Source organism: Columba livia, chromosome 2 (genome assembly GCF_036013475.1).
Source record: "Columba livia isolate bColLiv1 breed racing homer chromosome 2, bColLiv1.pat.W.v2, whole genome shotgun sequence".
NCBI classification, from domain to species: domain Eukaryota; kingdom Metazoa; phylum Chordata; class Aves; order Columbiformes; family Columbidae; genus Columba; species Columba livia.
In genome coordinates, this window is record NC_088603.1 from 158,014,429 (window position 1) to 158,034,568 (window position 20,140).

The window sequence follows — 20,140 nt, forward strand, 5'->3', positions numbered from 1 at the left end:
TGAGGCCAGTTGTCTGAGGTTCAACAAGGCCAAGTGCCGGGTCCTGCACTTGGGTCACAACAACCCCAGGCAGCGCTACAGGCTTGGGGAAGAGCGGCTGGAAAGTGCCTGGGGGAAAAGGACCTGGGGGTGTTGGTGACAGCAGCTGAACATGAGCCAGTGTGTGCCCAGGTGGCCAAGAGGCCACCAGCATCCTGGCTTGTGTCAGGGATAGTGTGGCCAGCAGGCCCAGGGCAGTGACCATCTCCCTGTCCTGGGCACTGGGGAGACCAAACCTCGAATCCTGGGGTCAGTTTTGGACCCCTCACGCCAAGAAAACCCTTGAGGCGCTGGAGCGAGTTGAGAGAAGGGAACGGAGCTGGGGAAGGGGCTGGAGCACAAGTGTGATGGGAGCGGCTGAGGGACCTGGGGGGTTCAGCTGGAGAACAGGAGCTGAGGGGAGACCTTCTGATCTCTGAACTGCCTGAAAGGAGCTTGGAGCATAGAGGGGGTTGGTCTCTTCTCCCAGGTAACAAGTGACAGGATGAGAGGAAATGGCCTCAAGTTGCACCAGGGGAGGTTTAGATTGGATATTTGGAATGATTTCTTCCCAGAAAGGGTTGTCAGGCATTGGCACAGGCTGGCCAGGGCAGTGGTGGAGTCACTATCCCTGGAGGGGTTTAAAAGATGTGTAGATGTGGTGCTCAGGGACATGATTTAGGGACATGGCCGCGTAAGGTTAATGGACTTGATCCTAAGGGTCTCGTCCAACCTAAATGAAATGAAATTATCGTGTTTTCTATTTATTTATAAGATATGACAGAATATTCCATTCATCTCAACGACTCAGCATAGAAGACAGTGCAGAAACATTTGTCTTTTGCATGGGGCATTTAGCGTCCTATTCTTCAGCATCAAGTAGCACCACCGAGAAGAGCCCAGCACTGGTTTCTTTCCCCCATTCCTTCAGGTATTTCTGCAAACTCATAAGATATCCAGGGCCCTCTATTCTTCCATTTGCCATTAGTCTTCATTCTATTGCAGAATAGTGAAGTGCTTCTCTAAGAGAAAATCTTCTGTAACCAAAGTTTTGTTTGACTTCAAATCAGAGCCACCTCGACACCTTCATATACGGCACAGAATAATAACTTGAACGGAAAATCAGATTACTTCTGCTCATCAGTGAGGAGATGAAACCTGCCTTTTTGATGTCAGAGCCAAGATCAGAGTGTTTAAATCAGGAATTTGATTTCCAGACTCTCACGTTACTACCATCAGTGGCCTTCGCAGTCCCAACCAGATCTTGTCCCCGAGGCTACGTGGGGATATTTGAAAAATAAGAAACAAACTGAATATGCAAATTCCATGCGAGTTCAGTTCTTATATGGATGCCCATAATCCAGAAATATACAGAGCAAAAAGAAACTACAACCAATTTATTTCTTCTTGATATCATCCACACTGAAGTTTAATGAATTCACAGAATCCCAGAATGTCAGGGGTTGGAAGGGCCCTGGAAAGCTCATCCAGTGCAATCCCCCCATGGAGCAGGAACACCCAGATGAGGTTACACAGGAAGGTGTCCAGGCGGGTTGGAATGTCTGCACAGAAGGAGACTCCACAACCCCCCTGGGCAGCCTGGGCCAGGCTCTGCCACCCTCACTGAGAAGAAGTTTCTTCTCATATTTCAGTGGAACCTCCTGTGTTCCAGTTTTAACCCATTGCCCCTTGTCCTATCATTGGTTGTCACTGAGAAGAGCCTGGCTCCATCCTCCTGACACTCACCCTTTAGATATCTGTAACCATGAATGAGGTCACCCCTCAGTCTCCTCTTGTCCAGCTCCAGAGCCCCAGCTCCCTCAGCCTTTCCTCACACGGGAGATGCTCCACTCCCTTCAGCATCTTTGTTGCCCTGCGCTGGACTCTCTCCAGCAGTTCCCTGTCCTGCTGGAACTGAGGGGCCACAACTGGACACAATATTCCAGGTGTGGTCTCCCCAGGGCAGAGTAGAGGGGCAGGAGAACCTCTCTGACCTACTGACCACCCCCTTCTAACCCACCCCAGGTACCATTGGCCTTCCTGGCCACAAGGGCCCAGTGCTGGCTCATGGTCACCCTGCTGTCCCCAGGACCCCCAGGTCCCTTTCCCCTACGCTGCTCTCCAACAGCTCGTTCCCCAACTTATACTGGAACCTGGGGTTGTTCCTGCCCAGATTCAAGACTCTACACTTGCCCTTGTTATATTTCATTACATTTTTCCCCGCCCAGCTCTCCAGCCTGTCCAGGTCTCTGATGGCAGCACAGCCTCTGGCGTGTCAGCCACTCCTCCCAGCTTGGTGTCACCAGCAAACTTGCTGATAGTACATCCCAGTCCAGATAGATATAGATACAGATATTCCATAAAGGTGGAGTAAATTACAAATAATCCTTTCACCTCACAATTCAGCCAATAGAAACTCCCTTTGCTGATTTATTGTATCTGAAGTTCCTCGGTCCAGTAACGCAGAGTTTCGAGTCTTTCAAATTCATTACAATATTCAACCTGAAGAGTGGGATAAAAATGCCTTTGCCTAAGAAATGAGATGAAAACATAGGAAATAATACCCTCCTTTGGTGTCCACAAGTGACTGACATATTCACAAAATCAGTCATCACACCCTCTCATCAAAATTAATTGATTATCCTAAAACATTCCATATACATTACATACACCTATTTATTATAGTGCTTCAATTTTGGAAGGTGTACAGAGAGATTCTAAGACTCAGGGAGCCTGTGGTTCTAATCTTGTGGTCTAATTAGAATGAGTAGCATCTTATTATGGATAGTAAATGCAATAAATTGATAGCAGGAATTAATTTTATCTCATTTTTTATCCGCAACCTGTCCGCACACATTCTTCTTTAAATTTCAGTACGTCTAAGGAAAAAGCAAAGAAAGCAGATTTAATTTCTACTCCCAGAATACTAATGAGAACTTCTCTTATCACCTTCAATTCTTCTGGCCTGTTCTCTTTGAGATGGCATTAGATCAATGCACAAACTAATGCTCGTGCAGAGATTAGATAAGAATTGTGCAGGAGGTTCAGCACGGCCCCCATAACCTCCTAAGGAAAAAACCTGAACAAATCTTCAATGGAAGAGACAGAACGGATAATTTAATGGTAATGAAGTGCAATGCCACAAGGCAATTGAATAGTTTTCCTAAAAGTCTTTTGTGCTTGCTCAATTATTATTTTTATTATTGGTGTTAATACAGTTAAATGAGAAGATCTTTTGTCTATTTAAGAGAAAAAAGGCCCTCTCTTGAAGAGCATAAAGCCTATAGAAATAGACACAAAAATCAAGCTCTGACAAATCTAAAGAATTTTGTTTTTTCTGTTCACTACGAATTCAGAAGTTGAGAGGGAGGATGAATCCTGACCCGTGGGGTGTGGGGCAGTCAACATGGCTTCATCAAGGAGAAGTCGTGCCTGACCAACCTCATTGACTTTTATGAGGACATAGCAAGGTGGATGGATGATGGCGGAGCGGTGGACGTGGTCTACCTCGAGTAAGGCATTTGACACATTCTCCCACAGCATCCTCGCTGCTAAACTGCGGGAGTGCGGTCTGGACGATCGGGTGGTGAGGTGACTGTGAACTGGCTGAAGGGAAGAAGCCAGAGAGTCGTGGTCAATGGGGCAGAGTCCAGCTGAGGCCTGTATCTAGTGCAGTGCCTCAGGGGGCAGTGCTGGGGCCTGTACTGTTCAATATATTCATCAATGACTTGGACGAGGGAACAGAGTGACTGTCAGCAAGTTTGCTGATGACACCAAGCTGGGAGGAGTGGCTGACACGCCAGAGGCTGTGCTGCCATCAGAGACCTGGACAGGCTGGAGAGCTGGGCGGGGAAAAATGGAAAGAAATATAACAAGGGCAAGTGTAGAGTCTTGTATCTGGGCAGAACAACCCCAGGTTCCAGTGTAAGTTGGAAAATGACCTATTAGAGAGCAGCATAGGGGAAAGGGACCTGGGGGTCCTGGGGCCAGCAGGATGACCATGAGCCAGCACTGGGCCCTTGTGGCCAGGAAGGCCAATGGTACCTGGGGTGGATGAGAAGGGGGTGGTCAGTAGGTCAGAGAGGTTCTCCTGCCCCTCTGCTCTGCCCTGGGGAGACCACACCTGGAATATTGTGTCCAGTGGTGGCCCCTCAGTTCCAGCAGGACAGGGAACTGCTGGAGAGAGTCCAGCGCAGGGCAACAAAGATGCTGAAGGGAGTGGAGCATCTCCCGTGTGAGGAAAGGCTGAGGGAGCTGGGGCTCTGGAGCTGGACAAGAGGAGACTGAGGGGTGACCTCATTCATGGTTACAGATATATAAAGGGTGAGTGTCAGGAGGATGGAGCCAGGCTCTTCTCGGTGACAACCAATGATAGGACAAGGGGCAATGGGTACAAACTGGAACACAAGAGGTTCCACTTCAATATGAGGAGAAACTTGTTCCTGGTGAGGGTGGCAGAGCCTGGCCCAGGCTGCCCAGGGAGGTTGTGGAGTCTCCTTCTGTGCAGACATTCCAACCCGCCTGGACACCTTCCTGTGTAACCTCATCTGGGTGTTCCTGCTCCATGGGGGGATTGCACTGGATGAGCTTTCCAGGTCCCTTCCAACCCCTGACATTCTGGGATTCTGTGGTTAAATAAGAAACAGCAAAGCAACAACTCTTACCAGTTTCCACCAGCCCAATGATGCCATTAAGGAATTCCTGCTAAATCCATGTGCTGTTATTTAAGTTATACCACACATGGCAAAGCAGACACTCCAGCAACAATACGACCACGTCAAGTCTCCGCTCATCTCTAATGCTTCATAGTCACGATGTTTTAGCAATAAAGATGTATAAACACTAACTTGGCCAACACTTACACTAGGATTATGAATTCAAGTGTTATACTGCTAGAAGTCTATATAATTCTTATGTGGTAACAATCAAACCCCCAAAATATTAAGCTTTAAATCGCTTGCAACACACTCAGTTCAACTTACTCATTTTGCTTTCTAGCAGATTGTGCTTATCTGAATTCGCAGAGAAAAATATATTGTAAAACACGTTAAAGTAGGATAGAGGCAAAAATAATTCCTTGCTACAAGCTGGTGTTCATTTCAAGTACCTTTTCCCTCCGATTTTTTTGTTATTGTAAATGTCCCAACAAGTTTAAATCAGACTTACAGTCGCTGTACGCTTGTGGGGGGAAAGGATGAGTCTATTAAGTTGCATTAAACATAGTAATATGGAAATACTTGAGGGTTTTAGATGGGTCCTACTGCAACGTCCGTGTTAGAAGGAACTGGACTTGGATTTGCTCATTCACAGGCTGGTCAATAAAAATTAAAGCGTGAACTACGCTTCACATTTGCAGTTACATTCGTGGCCACGACAGCTACAAACAGGCTACTGTTATAGAAGGAAGGGATGCAATATATGGAAAACACAGATGTGAAGCACAAATGCCCCTCTCAGAGGTAGGAAAAGTCTTTTACGCGTCCCAATAAAATAAAACGTGAAACAAAATCATTAAAAGTTTGAAGATCCTCTTAAATTGCACGAAAAGAAAAGAGGTGAACGCTGAACCACGAACTAATGAGCTTTTTCCACAAGGAAGGCACGGAAACAAAAGCCCGGGTTTATTCCTGATGTCAGGCTTTTCAAATACTTGTTCTTTCAGTTGAACGGGCAAATTACTGAGGGTGCAACATCCAACTTCTTAACATTTTCTAGAAAATAACGCGCAATTTCCCAGCTCTGTAAATGGCCAGCAAACCCCAGCTGGTATCATTGAAAATAGATATTGGAGAGAGAGGAAAGCGCATGAGAGATGGCGAAATGATTTAAGAAGATGATTAAAGAAGAAATCAATCGCGGGGCTCGTATTTTGCGTCCCAGCTGCTGCTTTCCAAAGCCATCTGCTGCATTTTGCTGCACCCCATTTATTTAACGCAGCTGCAAAACACTCGCTCGGGTTGACGAGACAACTTGTCAGGGCAGCTCATGGAAACACCACATTGCATTTCAGCTTCTTCCATGAGAACAAGAGTAAAATCATTCTGGAATTAGTACTGAATGCATTGCGGGGATATAAAACAAAACCCCGTCTTGCTGTGTCTTAAAAACATATTTCAGGTTTAAACTCCTTTATATCATTAGAAATTATTAAACAAAACGATCAAACTTTGATGGAGTTTTCAAGCGTAAGTACTCTGGAAATTCTTTAGCAAGAGTATTATCAAATAGCATCTCAAAAATCAATAATTAGCCACTACACCAGCTTTCCCAGCTCATTTAATGTTACCCAGATATTTCCCACAGGACAACCTCCAGATTTTGAGGACAGCTTAAAAATAAGCAATCTACTTCTCCTGCTTTACTTCCAACATCTATGACCCACTTACATAACTTAGCCCTTTTATATATATATATTTTTTTTCCAATTGGCATTGCTTTGAAAACCACATTTCAACAGCACTTCAGTGATTCCAGACCCCCTAAAGAGTTAAGTACGTAACAAAAATAAATCACCATCACAACACAGAAAATATCCCTAATAGATCAGCAAACAAAGAAACAAAAGGTCTTCAGTACACTATTAGTAAGGAGCATAAAATCGTAATTAAAACATTTTAACGAGGGACGGATATTCTCCTTTTTAACAGCTGCGGGTAAGTTCTGACACCTGCTCTTAAACATTCAGGTTTCTAACACCCGAAGGTATTTTGGTCGCGCTTTTTGGTTTGGTTTGTTGTGCGGGTTTGTTGGGTAACAGCTCACTGTCACCCCCTACAAAACCGCTCTATTAGGATTCTCATTTTACACTAAAACGCAACAGTTCTGGTGACACTGGTCCCATGAAACTCCAGTGAAATATTTCCTGTAATTTACCAACTCTTAAATTCCAGCTTTTTCTATCATGGAATAATTTTGGTTGGAAAAGACCCTCAAGATCATCAAGTTCAATGGTTAACCCAACGCTGTCACAATACCATGTTCCTCAGAACCTCATCTCCGCATCTTTTAGACACCACAAGCATGTACCACATTTGCTGTCCCCACAACTTCTCATTCCAAAGGAACAACGTTTCTCTTGTTCTTGTTCAGGCTGCATTTTGTTCCGTGTTTGCATCAGATGCCACATGTGAGTCCACTACAGTCCATGACAAAGCTCTTCTGCGGTACCCATCAGATATCGTTATCTCCAGTAATTCCGGTATTCTGTGGTTTCCTTTCTTGTAGCTTTAAATGAACCACAGAAATCATAGAATAGAATAGAATAATTTTGTCAAGATCCTTAAGGTCACTAAGTCCAACCACAACCTGACTCTGGCACTAAACCATGTGCCTAAGAACCTCATCTATGTGTCTTTTAAACCCCTCCAGGGATGGTGACTCCACCACTGCCCTGGGCAGCCTGTGCCAAAGCCCAACAGCACTTTCCATTAAGAATTTTTTCCTAATATCCAATCTGAACCTCTCCTGGCGCAACCTGAGGCCATTTCCTCTCATCCTGTCACTTGTTACCTGGCAGAAGAGACCAACCCCCTCCATGCTCCAAGCTCCTTTCAGGCAGTTCAGAGATCAGAAGGTCTCCCCTCAGCTCCTGTTCTCCAGCTGAACCCCCCAGGTCCCTCAGCCGCTCCCATCACACTTGTGCTCCAGCCCCTTCCCCAGCTCCGTTCCCTTCTCTCAACTCGCTCCAGCACCTCAATGTCCTTCTTATGGCGAGGGGCCCAAAACTGACCCCAGGATTCAAGGTTTGGCCTCCCCAGTGCCCAGGACAGGGGGATGGTCACTGCCCTGGTCCTGCTGGCCACACTATCCCTGACACAAGCCAGGATACTGGTGGCCTCTTGGCCACCTGGGCACACACTGGCTCATGTTCAGCCGCTGTCACCAACACCCCCAGGTCCTTTTCCCCCAGGCACTTTCCAGCCGCTCTTCCCCGAGCCTGTAGCGCTGCCTGGGGTTGTTGTGACCCAAGTGCAGGACCCGGCACTTGGTCTTGTTGAACCTCAGACAACTGGCCTCAGCCCATTGATCCAGCTGGTCCAGATCCCTCTGTATGGCCTTCCTGCCCTCCAGCAGATCAACACTCCCACCCACCTTGGTGTCATCTGCAAACTTACTGAGGGTGCACTCGATCCCCTCATCCAGATCACTGATAAAAAGATTAAGCAGAACTGGCCCCAATATTGAGCCCTGGGGACACCACTTGTGACCGCCAACAACTGGATCTGGCTCCGTTCACCACAACTCTTTGGGCCCGGCCCTCCAGCCAGTTCTGTATCCACGGCAGAGAACACCCATCCAGCCACGAGCTGCAGCTTCTCCAGGAGATGCTGTGGGATACGGCGTCAACGGCTTTAATGAAGTCTAAGTACACAACATCAGAATAAGCAGCTTCAAAAAACAGGGTCCCAACCGACCTTACTACAGCCTCAGAACTATTAGGGAAAATTAACCCTCAAAGACTTGTCCCTCATCTGCTTTGAATGAAGGACCATATGCACAAAAGCCCAAAGCTTTAGGAGTCACCTTAATGATCATAATGGTAGGTTTTAAAAGATGCACAGAATGAAAACACATATGTGGTTCCACCCCTATTTACCCATCTGATAATATTAGATTTATGGCAGGAGATAAGTCTACATTAGGGAAAATGAAGGCTCTGGCCTCTGCCAGTGGAGTTAAAAGCACCAATTCGGTCTCAGGACAACATCCATTTGCCATCTGCCCTCGGCTGCTCCTCCTCCTCCTCTCCCATGGTCACGGCCTCTCTATTATCCAGCAGTGATCTTTGACATCTCTAACTCATTTTGGAAGCTCCTCTGTTAATAATAAGGGCATTAGGGATGGGACGAGGGGGGAAATGGCTAAAAACGGGCCCTTCTGGCCAAGCGGGCCGAGCTCCAGCTGTCACCGCAATACCCAGTGCTGCCTCCCGCTCCCCCGCTAAGTAGGACTATATATACTCTTGGGAGCCGTAGAGTAACTCAACCTATTAAGCCCGGCCTTGCAAACAGCTCATTTCATACTTTTCTGACACAGAATTTTCCTTTTTTTCCAGAAAGAAATGAGCCAAACTACCAACATAATCCGTTATTTGGTCCAACGAATGTTATGTACAACTTGACACACTAATCAGAATAACATTTTGGCTGAGATCACTAACAAACACACATCCACGCATCAATACATGGAAACCTCTCCCGTGCAGTTTATATTTATGGTCTTAAATTAAGAGCAATTCACATATGACCGCATGAAAGCCCACGAGCACCATTCCCACCGCTCCGCTTGCCAGGCAGGAATTTTAAACCAAAGCCGCCGTTTTTCTGTGGACTGATCTTGACTATTTAAATGATATTTAGCAATAAGAGTAAGTTCTACGTTCCAATCGTAAACCAGAAATCAAGCATTTAACACGGAACATTTGGAGACGCCCGAGTAGCCACACGAGGATACCAACAAGATCTACGACGTTCAATTTGATTTATATATATATATATATATATATATATATATATATATTTTAAAATATCCTTTTAAAATAATTCTTACATTATTACCACTTCGCTTTAGGGCACAGTTTATGTGCCAACCATTAATTGCTCCTGAAAGACCTTTTTATTTATTTTATGTTCTTATTTGAACAAGCTGCCAATATAAGAAACAGCACCAGCTCTTCTCCCTATGTCCTTGATTGTCCTCAAAGCTTGTCCTGCCTAAATCATCGCTTTAGGTCTCCTATTTTTATTAAGGTGTAAGAGATGTGGTTATTTAATTAGGTTAAAGAGCCCAATTCCCAGCCTGCATTTCAAATTATATCTCACGTGCCTAAACCTTATAAAACTTCTATCATTAAGTTATTAAAGCAATTGCCTGCACTTCAAATTTCCTACATGCTGGGGGACAATGTTTTAAAACTAATTTCATTTGCATGATGCATTTATCTACCGCAATATAGAAGATAATTTTAATTTAAGGAAATATATTTTAAATAAGATCATCTTCACAAACATTATGGAGTAAGAAGATGCCGTTTGACCACAAGAAGCTAAACACTTAAATATATATATATATACAACTCCAGGCAGCACAGAGAAAATCACACGCTGACAAAAAATGCCTTTTTCTTATTCTATAAAAGTTACTTCTAAATTCTTCCAGCACAAGGACGGCAACAATGCACCAGCTGATGCCCAAGAGCCAGTTCCACCCCATTCAGATGCTTTTCCCCTTTCATCAAGGGATAAACCATCTCCAATTACTGGAGGCCAACGTGTTATTTATTGAAGGAGAAATGCGCGCAGGCTCTTGTCTCACAATAAAAGGCAATTCAAGTAGCTTACGTCTGATTCTCATTATAGGAATGTTTTTAAGAGCTGTATTCTATCCCAATGCGGTATGTGGCTTTCATTCCTCACTCGCTATTAAGGCAAATGAGAGAAGTCTGTCCCCTTTATTTCCACCTCCAAGCGCCGCTGGGTTTGGGCGCACAATCCAACGGGACACAAGTGACGCTGGAATATAAAACCTACAGAAATGTGGCATTTCCCCATTTTTGCTTCATTTTTACTTTACCCTCACAATTGCAACAGCCCTGGGTGGGATCCAATTTGGGTAATTTGGCTGAAATTCTGCGCGGTTGGACCCAAGGGAGTAACGGAGTCAATACAGAATCACCACCTAAATGCTCCATTTAATGAACGGAACAAAAGAGGACACCTCTGAAGATCTGTCACAAAACCACCCGTGACACCTTCCAAACAGATCGGTCAAAAAGTGAACAAAGACAATTAGTGGGTTGATCAGAGCTCTCAACCGCAATGGAAAATTACGTGTCTCAAACACAGAACTCCTCTAGTCAAGAGAAAATGGCTTAAGCATCAGCCTCAAATCTCAAGGCCAAAGCACAGCCTAAAGTTCAGATACTTCAACGAACCGCATGGTATTCATATTATTTTATTAGTAGTATCATGGTATCAATATTATTTTATCATTATTACCATTATATCAATATTATTTTACTAGCAGTATCGTGGTATCAATATTCTCATCACTACCATGGTATCAGTATTATCATTAGTACCACGGTATCAATATTATCATTAGCATCGTGACATAATTATTATTTTATTCGTAATGTCATGGTATCAATATTATTTTTATCGTTAGCATCACGGTATCATTATTATTTTATCATTAGTACCATGATACCAATATTATTTGATCAGTAGTACCATGGTATCAATATTATCATTAGCATCATGTTATCATTATTATTTTATCATTAGTATCATGGTATCAATATTATCATTAGCATCATGGTATCGATATTATTTTATCATTAGCATCATGTTATCATTATTATTTTATCATTAGTATCACGGTATCAATATTGTTTTATCATTAGCATCATGGTATCACTATTTTATCATTAGCATCATGGTATCATTATTTTATCATTAGCACCATGGTATCAATATTATTTTACCATTAGGATCATGGTATCATTATATTATTAGTAGTATTGTGGTATCAGTATTATTTTATCATTCGCATCATGGTATCAATATTATCAGCATCATGTTACCAATATTGTTTTATCATTAGCACCATGGTATCAATATTATTTTACCATTAGGATCATGGTATCATTATATTGTTATTAGTATTGTGGTATCAATATTATTTTATCATTAGCATCATGTTATCATTATTATTTTATCGTTAGTATCACGGTATCAATATTGTTTTATCATTAGCATCATGTTACCAATATTGTTTTATCATTAGCATCATGGTATCAATATTATCATTAGCATCATGGTATCATTATTTTATCATTAGCACCATGGTATCAATATTATTTTACCGTTAGGATCATGGTATCATTATATTATTATTAGTATTGTGGTATCAGTATTATTTTATCATCAGCATCATGGTATCAATATTATTTTATCATTAGTACCATGATATCAATATTCCTTTATCATTAGCACCATGTTATCAATATTATTTTATCATTAGCATCATGGTATCATTATTATTTTATTATTAGTATCATGGTATCAATATTACCATTAATATCGTGGTATCAATATTATTTTATCATTAGTACCATGATATCAATATTACTTTAGCATTAGTATCATGTTATCAATATTATTGTATCATTAGCATCATGGTATCATTATATTACTATTAGTATCGTGGTATAAATATTATTTTATCATTAGCATCATGGTATCAATATTATTTTATCATTAGCATCATGGTATCATTATATTATTATTAGTATCGTGGTATCGATATTATTTTATCATTAGCATCGTGGTATCACTATTATTTTGCCATTAATGTCATGATATCAATATTATTAATAGCATAATGGTATCAATATTGTTTTATCATTAGTTTCATCCCATCAATATGATTTTATTAGTAACATGACTAATTCTGACGCTAAAACCAAGTTGCACAGTCGCCCCCAACACACCAGTTTAATCCTTTACGGTACAGATCACAAACCAGAGGTACCCTTAGGAAAGCTCTCGTTAAGGCTTTTCTAATTTTAATTAGAGCAGCTTCCACCCACTGCAGATGGTGGAACGAGCGCCGATCACACGCTGTACGTCAAGCCACAAAATATTTAAAATTATTATTAAAATTATTTAAAAACAGGCAAAAATAAAAAGGAAAATAACTATTTCACATATTAAGCGGAAGCTGAGACTACTTAAAAGCTTGCAGCAATTTATCCGGGGCGCTGCACCCATTGAGGGGAACAGGAGTAGTCATGCGTGTGAACTTCCAAACACAGATTTCAGTTTAACAGCCGATAATTGCGCTTTGGGTCGAGCGGGTGAATAAAGCGACTCTGTTGATGGCGATTAAAGTAACATCTTGTTGTCTTGCCAAAGGTTCTGCGCTTTGCTGGAGGATGAAGAGGATTCAGACCCGGACTCAGCGTCCTTTTCAACAATCATGCCACTCAAATTGGAGAAAATTATTACATTTTCAAAAATCCAGGTGGGTGACAGAGGTCACCATGTCCCTTTTTCTTCTCCTTTAACGTTTTAATTCGATGTTGTACATTTTTAATAAGTCAGACAACGTGTGTTTAGACATTACCAGTTCGCAACGTGTTCTCAGCCTCAGCTTGAAAAGATTTAGTCGTGCGCAGCATCTGGTCCCCCAAATCTTTTTTCTCTCATTTATATCACACAAGACAAGAATATATTTGATTTTTATATCTACAAAAGCCAATTTGATTATAGAAGTGTTATTCTGTTGGATTTAACTCTGTAACTTGATCCTATGTTCCCTATCTGACATAGTTATTTCTATGCGGAAAGCACAGAAATTTGAGACTGGAGATTTTTTTGGCCTATGTATATTCTGTTGATCTTGCCTACCCTGTTTCCCCAAAAATAAGACCTACCCCAAAGTAAGCCCTAGCGTGATTTTTGAGGATGCTTGACATAGAAGCCCTACTCCAAAAATAAGGTCAATTTAAAGAGTGTCCAGGCAGCTGTACATGTAAAAAAAAAAAATGTATCTCTTGAAGCAAAAATTAATGTAAGACCCTGTCTTATTTTGGGGGAAACACGGTATATCCAACGTGACGTAGCTCATTGTGAGCTGTGGTTAGCAGAAGAGGATGTTAAAATGTTGGGGGAATGGCAGTGAGAGGAACAGAAGATGAAAAATCGTATTGCCTTCCATATTTCCCACTCACATTCATTTTCTGCCTTCTTTTCACAAGCCAGGGGGGTTGCCTTGACACTTCAGCAGATAAAAGTAATTGTCCTATTCAAGAGGCCAAGTGAGACTTATGAAGCAAAGGAGAATCATGGAAAGAGCTCTGGGAAGTTGTGAACCTGATTTCCATGATAATGGAAACGCAAAATATCCCGGAACAAAACCCAGTGACTTTGGAAGAAATGGATTTAGAAATACTTTACGCTAAGTTGGAGAAGAGAGAGAAAGGAAGGAGAGGAGGAAGAAGAAGAAGAAAGAAGAAGAAAAGAAGAAGAAGAGGAAGAAGAGGAAGAAGAAGAAGAAGAAAGGAAGAAGAAAGGAAGAAGAAAGGAAGAAGAAAGGAAGAAGAAAAAAAGAAGAAAGAAGATTAAAGAAGAAGAAGAAAAGAAGAAGAAAAGAAGAAAAGAAGAAGAAAAGAAGAAAAGAAGAAAAGAAGAAAAGAAGAAAAGAAGAAAAGAAGAAAAGAAGAAAAGAAGAAAAGAAGAAAAGAAGAAAAGAAGAAAATAAGAAGAAAAGAAGAAGAAAAGAAGAAGAAAAGAAGAAGAAAAGAAGAAGAAAAGAAGAAGAAAAGAAGAAGAAAAGGAAAGAAGGAAAGAAGGAAAGAAGGAAAGAAGAAGGAAAGGAGGAAAGAAGAAGAGAAGAAAAGAAGAAAATAAAAAGAAGATGATGAAAGAAGAAAAAAAGAAAAAGAAGATGAAGAAGAAAAGAAGATGAAAGAAGAAAAGAAGATGAAAGAAAAAATAAAATAAAATAAAATAGGAAAGGAAAGGAAAGGAAAGGAAAGGAAAGGAAAGGAAAGGAAAGGAAAGGAAAGGAAAGGAAAGGAAAGGAAAGGAAAGGAAAGGAAAGGAAAGGAAAGGAAAGGAAAGGAAAGGAAAGGAAAGGAAAGGAAAGGAAAGGAAAGGAAAGGAAAGGAAAGGAAAGGAAAGGGAAAGGAAAGGGAAAGAAAAGAAAAGAAAAGAAAAGAAAAGAAAAGAAAAGAAAAGAAAAGAAAAGAAAAGAAAAGAAAAGAAAAGAAAAGAAAAGAAAAGAAAAGAAAAGAAAAGAAAAGAAAAGAAAAGAAAAGAAAAGAAAAGAAAAGAAAAGAAAAGAAGAAAAATAAGATGAAGAAGAAAAGAAGAAAGATGATGAAAGAAGAAGAAGAAAAGAAAAGAAGAAAAGAAGAAAGAAGATGAAGAAAGAAGAAGAAAAGAAGAAAAGAAGAAGAAGATGAAGAAGAAAAGTAGATGAAGAAAAGAAGAAGAAGGAAGAAGAGGAAGAGAAAAAAATTGGTATGGTGTGCAGAGCAAGGAGACAAGAACCTCTGATTTTCATTTTATATATATATACACATATATATATAAATATATTTCAGAAGTAGGATTTAGGGCACTGTCAGATACACGCAGGTGTTATCTTCGCGTCTCAGTTCCCGACGACCTTCATCCTCCTTCTTGCTATTCCGAGCCATTCGTTTCTGTTTCTAATCGTTTCCCCCAAGCGAGTAAACGTGTGCTTCTCAGAAAACACCTAAAAAATATTCCTCTGGCATTTTAAATGCCTGGCTTGAAAGAAACGGCTCTCTGAGGCACAAATGAGAGGACGTTGCAGGTTTCCCAGCTCTCAAATGGGTGAATGACGGAGTTTAGGAAAATAGTTTGGAACTCATCACCTGCTTTTGCATCATGTGAAACACAAATGTGTGTTGAAAGCCGGTATGAAGAAAGTCACTCACCGCTGAAGTGAAAGGGAATGTATTTTATTTATTGTTTCTACAAGAAACCTTGGCAGTACCAAAAAGTTGCCAAAATCCAGATATTTTTAGGTTGAAAAGAGCCTATCACACAGTTAAGCTAGTCCAGAATTGTCTTCTCAGAAGTAACCTCCACCACATATCAACACACGTTAAAGGCCAGAAGACAAGAAATGACATAAGCATGTTAATTCCATTCTGCTTTCAGACGAAGCATCAGACAGAGGGGAGGATCATGTTTTCCTCTTTTTAGAAATTACCAATGAAAACTTAATCAGAAGTGCTGTTCCCTGCTTCCTCTGCTCTGTTCGCAAGGGCAGAGGGTTCCGTGATCTGGACCAGCTCCAGTTATATCCTAATTCGAGGGGATGTTGCTCGAGAATTACAGTTTGCAACTTAAAATCAGGATGTTTTGGAATGTGGCAGAGACACAACAAACAGAGCATAGTCCATGGGAATAATTTTCCTTAGTGGAAGCCTTTGGCGTTTGATTAATAGTATCAGCACTTCATATTCTTGTTCATTTGACATAAACCCTATTTCAAAACAAAACTCCAGGGCTCTCTTCACAGAATCCCAGAATGTCAGGGGTTGGAAGGGCCCTGGAAAGCTCATCCAGTGCAATCCCCCCATGGAGCAGGAACACCCAGATGAGGTTACACAGGAAGGTGTCCAGGCGGGTTGGAATGTCTGCACAGAAGGAGACTCCACAACCCCCCTGGGCAGCCTGGGCCAGGCTCTGCCACCCTCACCAGGAACAAGTTTCTTCTCAAATTTAAGTGGAACCTCCTGTGTTCCAGTTTGAACCCATTACCCCTTGTCCTACCATTGGTTGTCACTGAGAAGAGCCTGGCTCCATCCTCCTGACACTCACCCTTTATATATCTGTAACCATGAATGAGGTCACCCCTCAGTCTCCTCTTGTCCAGCTCCCGAGCCCCAGCTCCCTCAGCCTTTCCTCACACGGGAGATGCTCCACTCCCTTCAGCATCTTTGTTGCCCTGCGCTGGACTCTCTCCAGCAGTTCCCTGTCCTGCTGGAACTGAGGGGCCACAACTGGACACAATATTCCAGGTGTGGTCTCCCCAGGGCAGAGCAGAGGGGCAGGAGAACCTCTCTGACCTACTGACCACCCCCTTCTAACCCACCCCAGGTACCATTGGCCTTCCTGGCCACAAGGGCCCAGTGCTGGCTCATGGTCACCCTGCTGTCCCCAGGACCCCCAGGTCCCTTTCCCCTACACTGCTCTCCAACAGCTCGTTCCCCAACTTATACTGGAACCTGGGGTTGTTCTGCCCAGATTCAAGACTCTACACTTGCCCTTGTTATATTTCATTCAATTTTTCCCCGCCCAGCTCTCCAGCCTGTCCAGGTCTCTGATGGCAGCACAGCCTCTGGCGTGTCAGCCACTCCTCCCAGCTTGGTGTCACCAGCAAACTTGCTGACAGTCACTCTATTCCCTCGTCCAAATCATTGATGAATATATTGAACAGTACAGGCCCCAGCACTGCCCCCTGAGGCACTGCACTAGATACAGGCCTCAGCTGGACTCTGCCCCATTCATGATGTAGTTCTGGAGCTCTGCCATTCCAGCGGAATTCACACCCCTCTCATTCTACCTCATTCCACCTCTATCCTGAAAATACTGCATTAAATAACTCCTCTCAATAATCTAGATTAAAACTAATCCTACCTTATTCCATCTCTCTCATGACTCCTTTAAATAATCTTGGTTAAAACTAATCTTCCAAATAGCTGCATAAAACTATAACAAAGAAATATCTCACCAACTTGTCATCAGTACCACAATGTGTTAAACACTATTTCAGTGTATTAATATAGACAATGTACCGAAAAGACGTAGCAAATAAATAACTTTACATCTGATTTTTCACAGACACGTGGATTCTTAAAGTTAGGAGATACTATAACCCATCTCCTCTAACAGACACCCCCATAGTTTTAATTTGACCTTGTCAGTCTAAAAGCGGATGATTTAAAATTATTTAAGTGAACAAAAGGAAGATTTAGGTGCTTAATTGGTAGAAATGGTCACTATTATGCAGTTTTACTAATCAATAAGAGATACTCAAATCAAGAAAATAACCTAACAAGGCAAGTGGAAAACACATTCTAGTGAAATTGCCGACCTATCTGCATTTGTAAAATCAAACTCATCAATGTAAGTGTCAAATAATAAGCCAGCTGAACAACAGAAAATGTTATCTGAATTAAGACGACTACAGCAGAATTACCTTGTTTTTGTCTTAAAAAGAAAGACGCCAGGGCTTCATGCCCTTTCTGCTTTATATATGCAACGTTTTACCAGTTTCTGTTTCTGCTGTAATATGTTATTCACATAAAAGAATCCAGAATTTTCTCAATTGGGCAAAATGCAGCAAAGTGGCAGAACTGAACGTACCTGCTGATAGAAGAAATTGAGAGTTGGTTTGTCCTCAGTGAACTGGTTCAGAAATCCTTTGGGCAAATAGCGAATTCTCAATTCATACCTGAAAAGCAAGAAAAACAAAGAGAGAATTAAATTGGCGAGACAAAAGTAATCGAGATTTCCTCCCAAATTACAGACGCGTTCGAAGATTCTTAAAAATAAGGATCAAATCAAAACAAACGCAGAAAACTAAGGGAAAATTTTCCTCTTTGACTACTTGTAGTTCCTGACATTCTATAAAGGTGTTTCCATCTCTGAATTGCTACTTTCGCTGCACCGATACAGCATATCCTATCAAACAGCCCTTCTCCAAAATAAGTGTATTTAACAACCTACTCATGCTGGTGAAAGCAAATATTGCAACATTTCAACCTGTTGGGTTCAACAGGGCAGGAACTTCTTTTCAAACAAGTTTCGGGGGCTGCCTGGCATCAAGATTTCTATCAGGATTTGATAAAATAGGTGTTATTGCTGCTTAGGATTCCACTGCAAGCAGAGAAGTTACCGGATTCTTCTTTGCTTTGGAATCGTTGAAATACATTGTGCAGTAAGAAATCAATAAAATAAGGAAAATATTTAGAAACTGTATATGCCCGCACACAAACTATATACAAACCAGAAATACTAAGAATTATGGGGTTTTATAATTTATTTCATAAAGGAAAATGCATGTTTCAGTCTACTTGTGCACAGAAAACATGTTTTTATACGAGAAAGAGTCTTCGGACTGTCTCAGTCGTTCTGATCTAGACCAGCATGTAGAATGTCTTTATTCTCTGGACTAAATAAAAAATATAGGTAAAGCAATCTCTCTCCTTTGCAGGGACTTGCCTTCCTAACTGAGCAGCCTTGAAAAGTCTGGCTTTTTGCAATAGGATCGCAGGAGAAAATCAGGAAAGCAAAAGAGCTTGGCTGGGACAGTCACTAGCGTGACCTTAATTAGAACAGGCTGCCCAGGGCAGTGGTGGAGTCACCATCCCTGGGGGGGTTTAAAAGGCATTTAGATGAGGTTCTTAGGGACATGGGTTAGTGCCAGAGTCAGGTTGTGGTTGGACTCGATGATCCTGGAATGATTCTATGATTCTAATCTCTGACTAGGCCTATGGGAATGAAGAAGCTGACATTCAACGGCCAACTCAAGGAAGGGCTTGATTTTCAGTATCGTCTACATCTACTGTCCTTCAAATGCAGCAATCGATGAGGATGCCAAGTCCCCTTCTCACAAACCAGGTTTGCTTTCTGAGTAAGTATCACACAGTATCACAGTATGTTTGGGATTGGAAGGGACCTCAAAAGCTCATCCAGTGCAATCCCCCCATGGAGCAGGAACACCCAGATGAGGTTACACAGGAAGGTGTCCAGGCGGGTTGGAATGTCTCCAGAGAAGGAGACTCCACAGCCTCCCTGAGCAGCCTGGGCCAGGCTCTGGCACCCTCACTGAGAAGAAGCTTCTTCTCAAATTTAAGTGGAACCTCTTGTGTTCCAGCTTGATCCCATTACCTCTTGTCCTATCATTGTTTGCCACCGAGAAGAGCCTGGCTCCATCCTCCTGACACTCACCCTTTATATATCTGTAACCATGAATGAGGTCACCCCTCAGTCTCCTCTTGTCCAGCTCCAGAGCCCCAGCTCCCTCAGCCTTTCCTCACACGGGAGATGCTCCACTCCCTTCAGCATCTTTGTTGCCCTGCGCTGGACTCTCTCCAGCAGTTCCCTGTCCTGCTGGAACTGAGGGGCCACAACTGGACACAATATTCCAGGTGTGGTCTCCCCAGGGCAGAGTAGAGGGGCAGGAGAACCTCTCTGACCTACTGACCACCCCCTTCTAACCCACCCCAGGTACCATTGGCCTTCCTGGCCACAAGGGCCCAGTGCTGGCTCATGGTCATCCTGCTGTCCCCAGGACCCCCAGGTCCCTTTCCCCTACACTGCTCTCTAATAGGTCGTTTTCCAACTTATACTGGAACCTGGGGTTGTTCTGCCCAGATACAAGACTCTACACTTGCCCTTGTTCTATTTCATTCAATTTTTCCCCGCCCAGCTCTCCAGCCTGTCCAGGTCTCTGATGGCAGCACAGCCTCTGGCGTGTCAGCCACTCCTCCCAGCTTGGTGTCACCAGCAAACTTGCTGACAGTCACTCTATTCCCTCATCCAAATCATTGATGAATATATTGAACAGTACA

The 20,140-nt window shown here is 42.3% G+C and overlaps 1 protein-coding gene across 16 annotated transcripts in view; it reads right to left on the minus strand.

The window, feature by feature from the left end:
* Positions 1 to 20,140, minus strand: part of PTK2 (protein tyrosine kinase 2) — a 208,559-nt gene that overhangs the window by 89,953 nt on the left and 98,466 nt on the right. For all 16 annotated transcript variants that reach the window (XM_065054520.1, XM_065054515.1, XM_065054521.1 and 13 more), the window contains one exon: positions 17,931 to 18,018. In XM_065054520.1, coding sequence (XP_064910592.1) covers positions 17,931 to 18,018 — 88 coding nt within the window. The remainder of the gene's footprint in view (positions 1 to 17,930; positions 18,019 to 20,140) is intronic.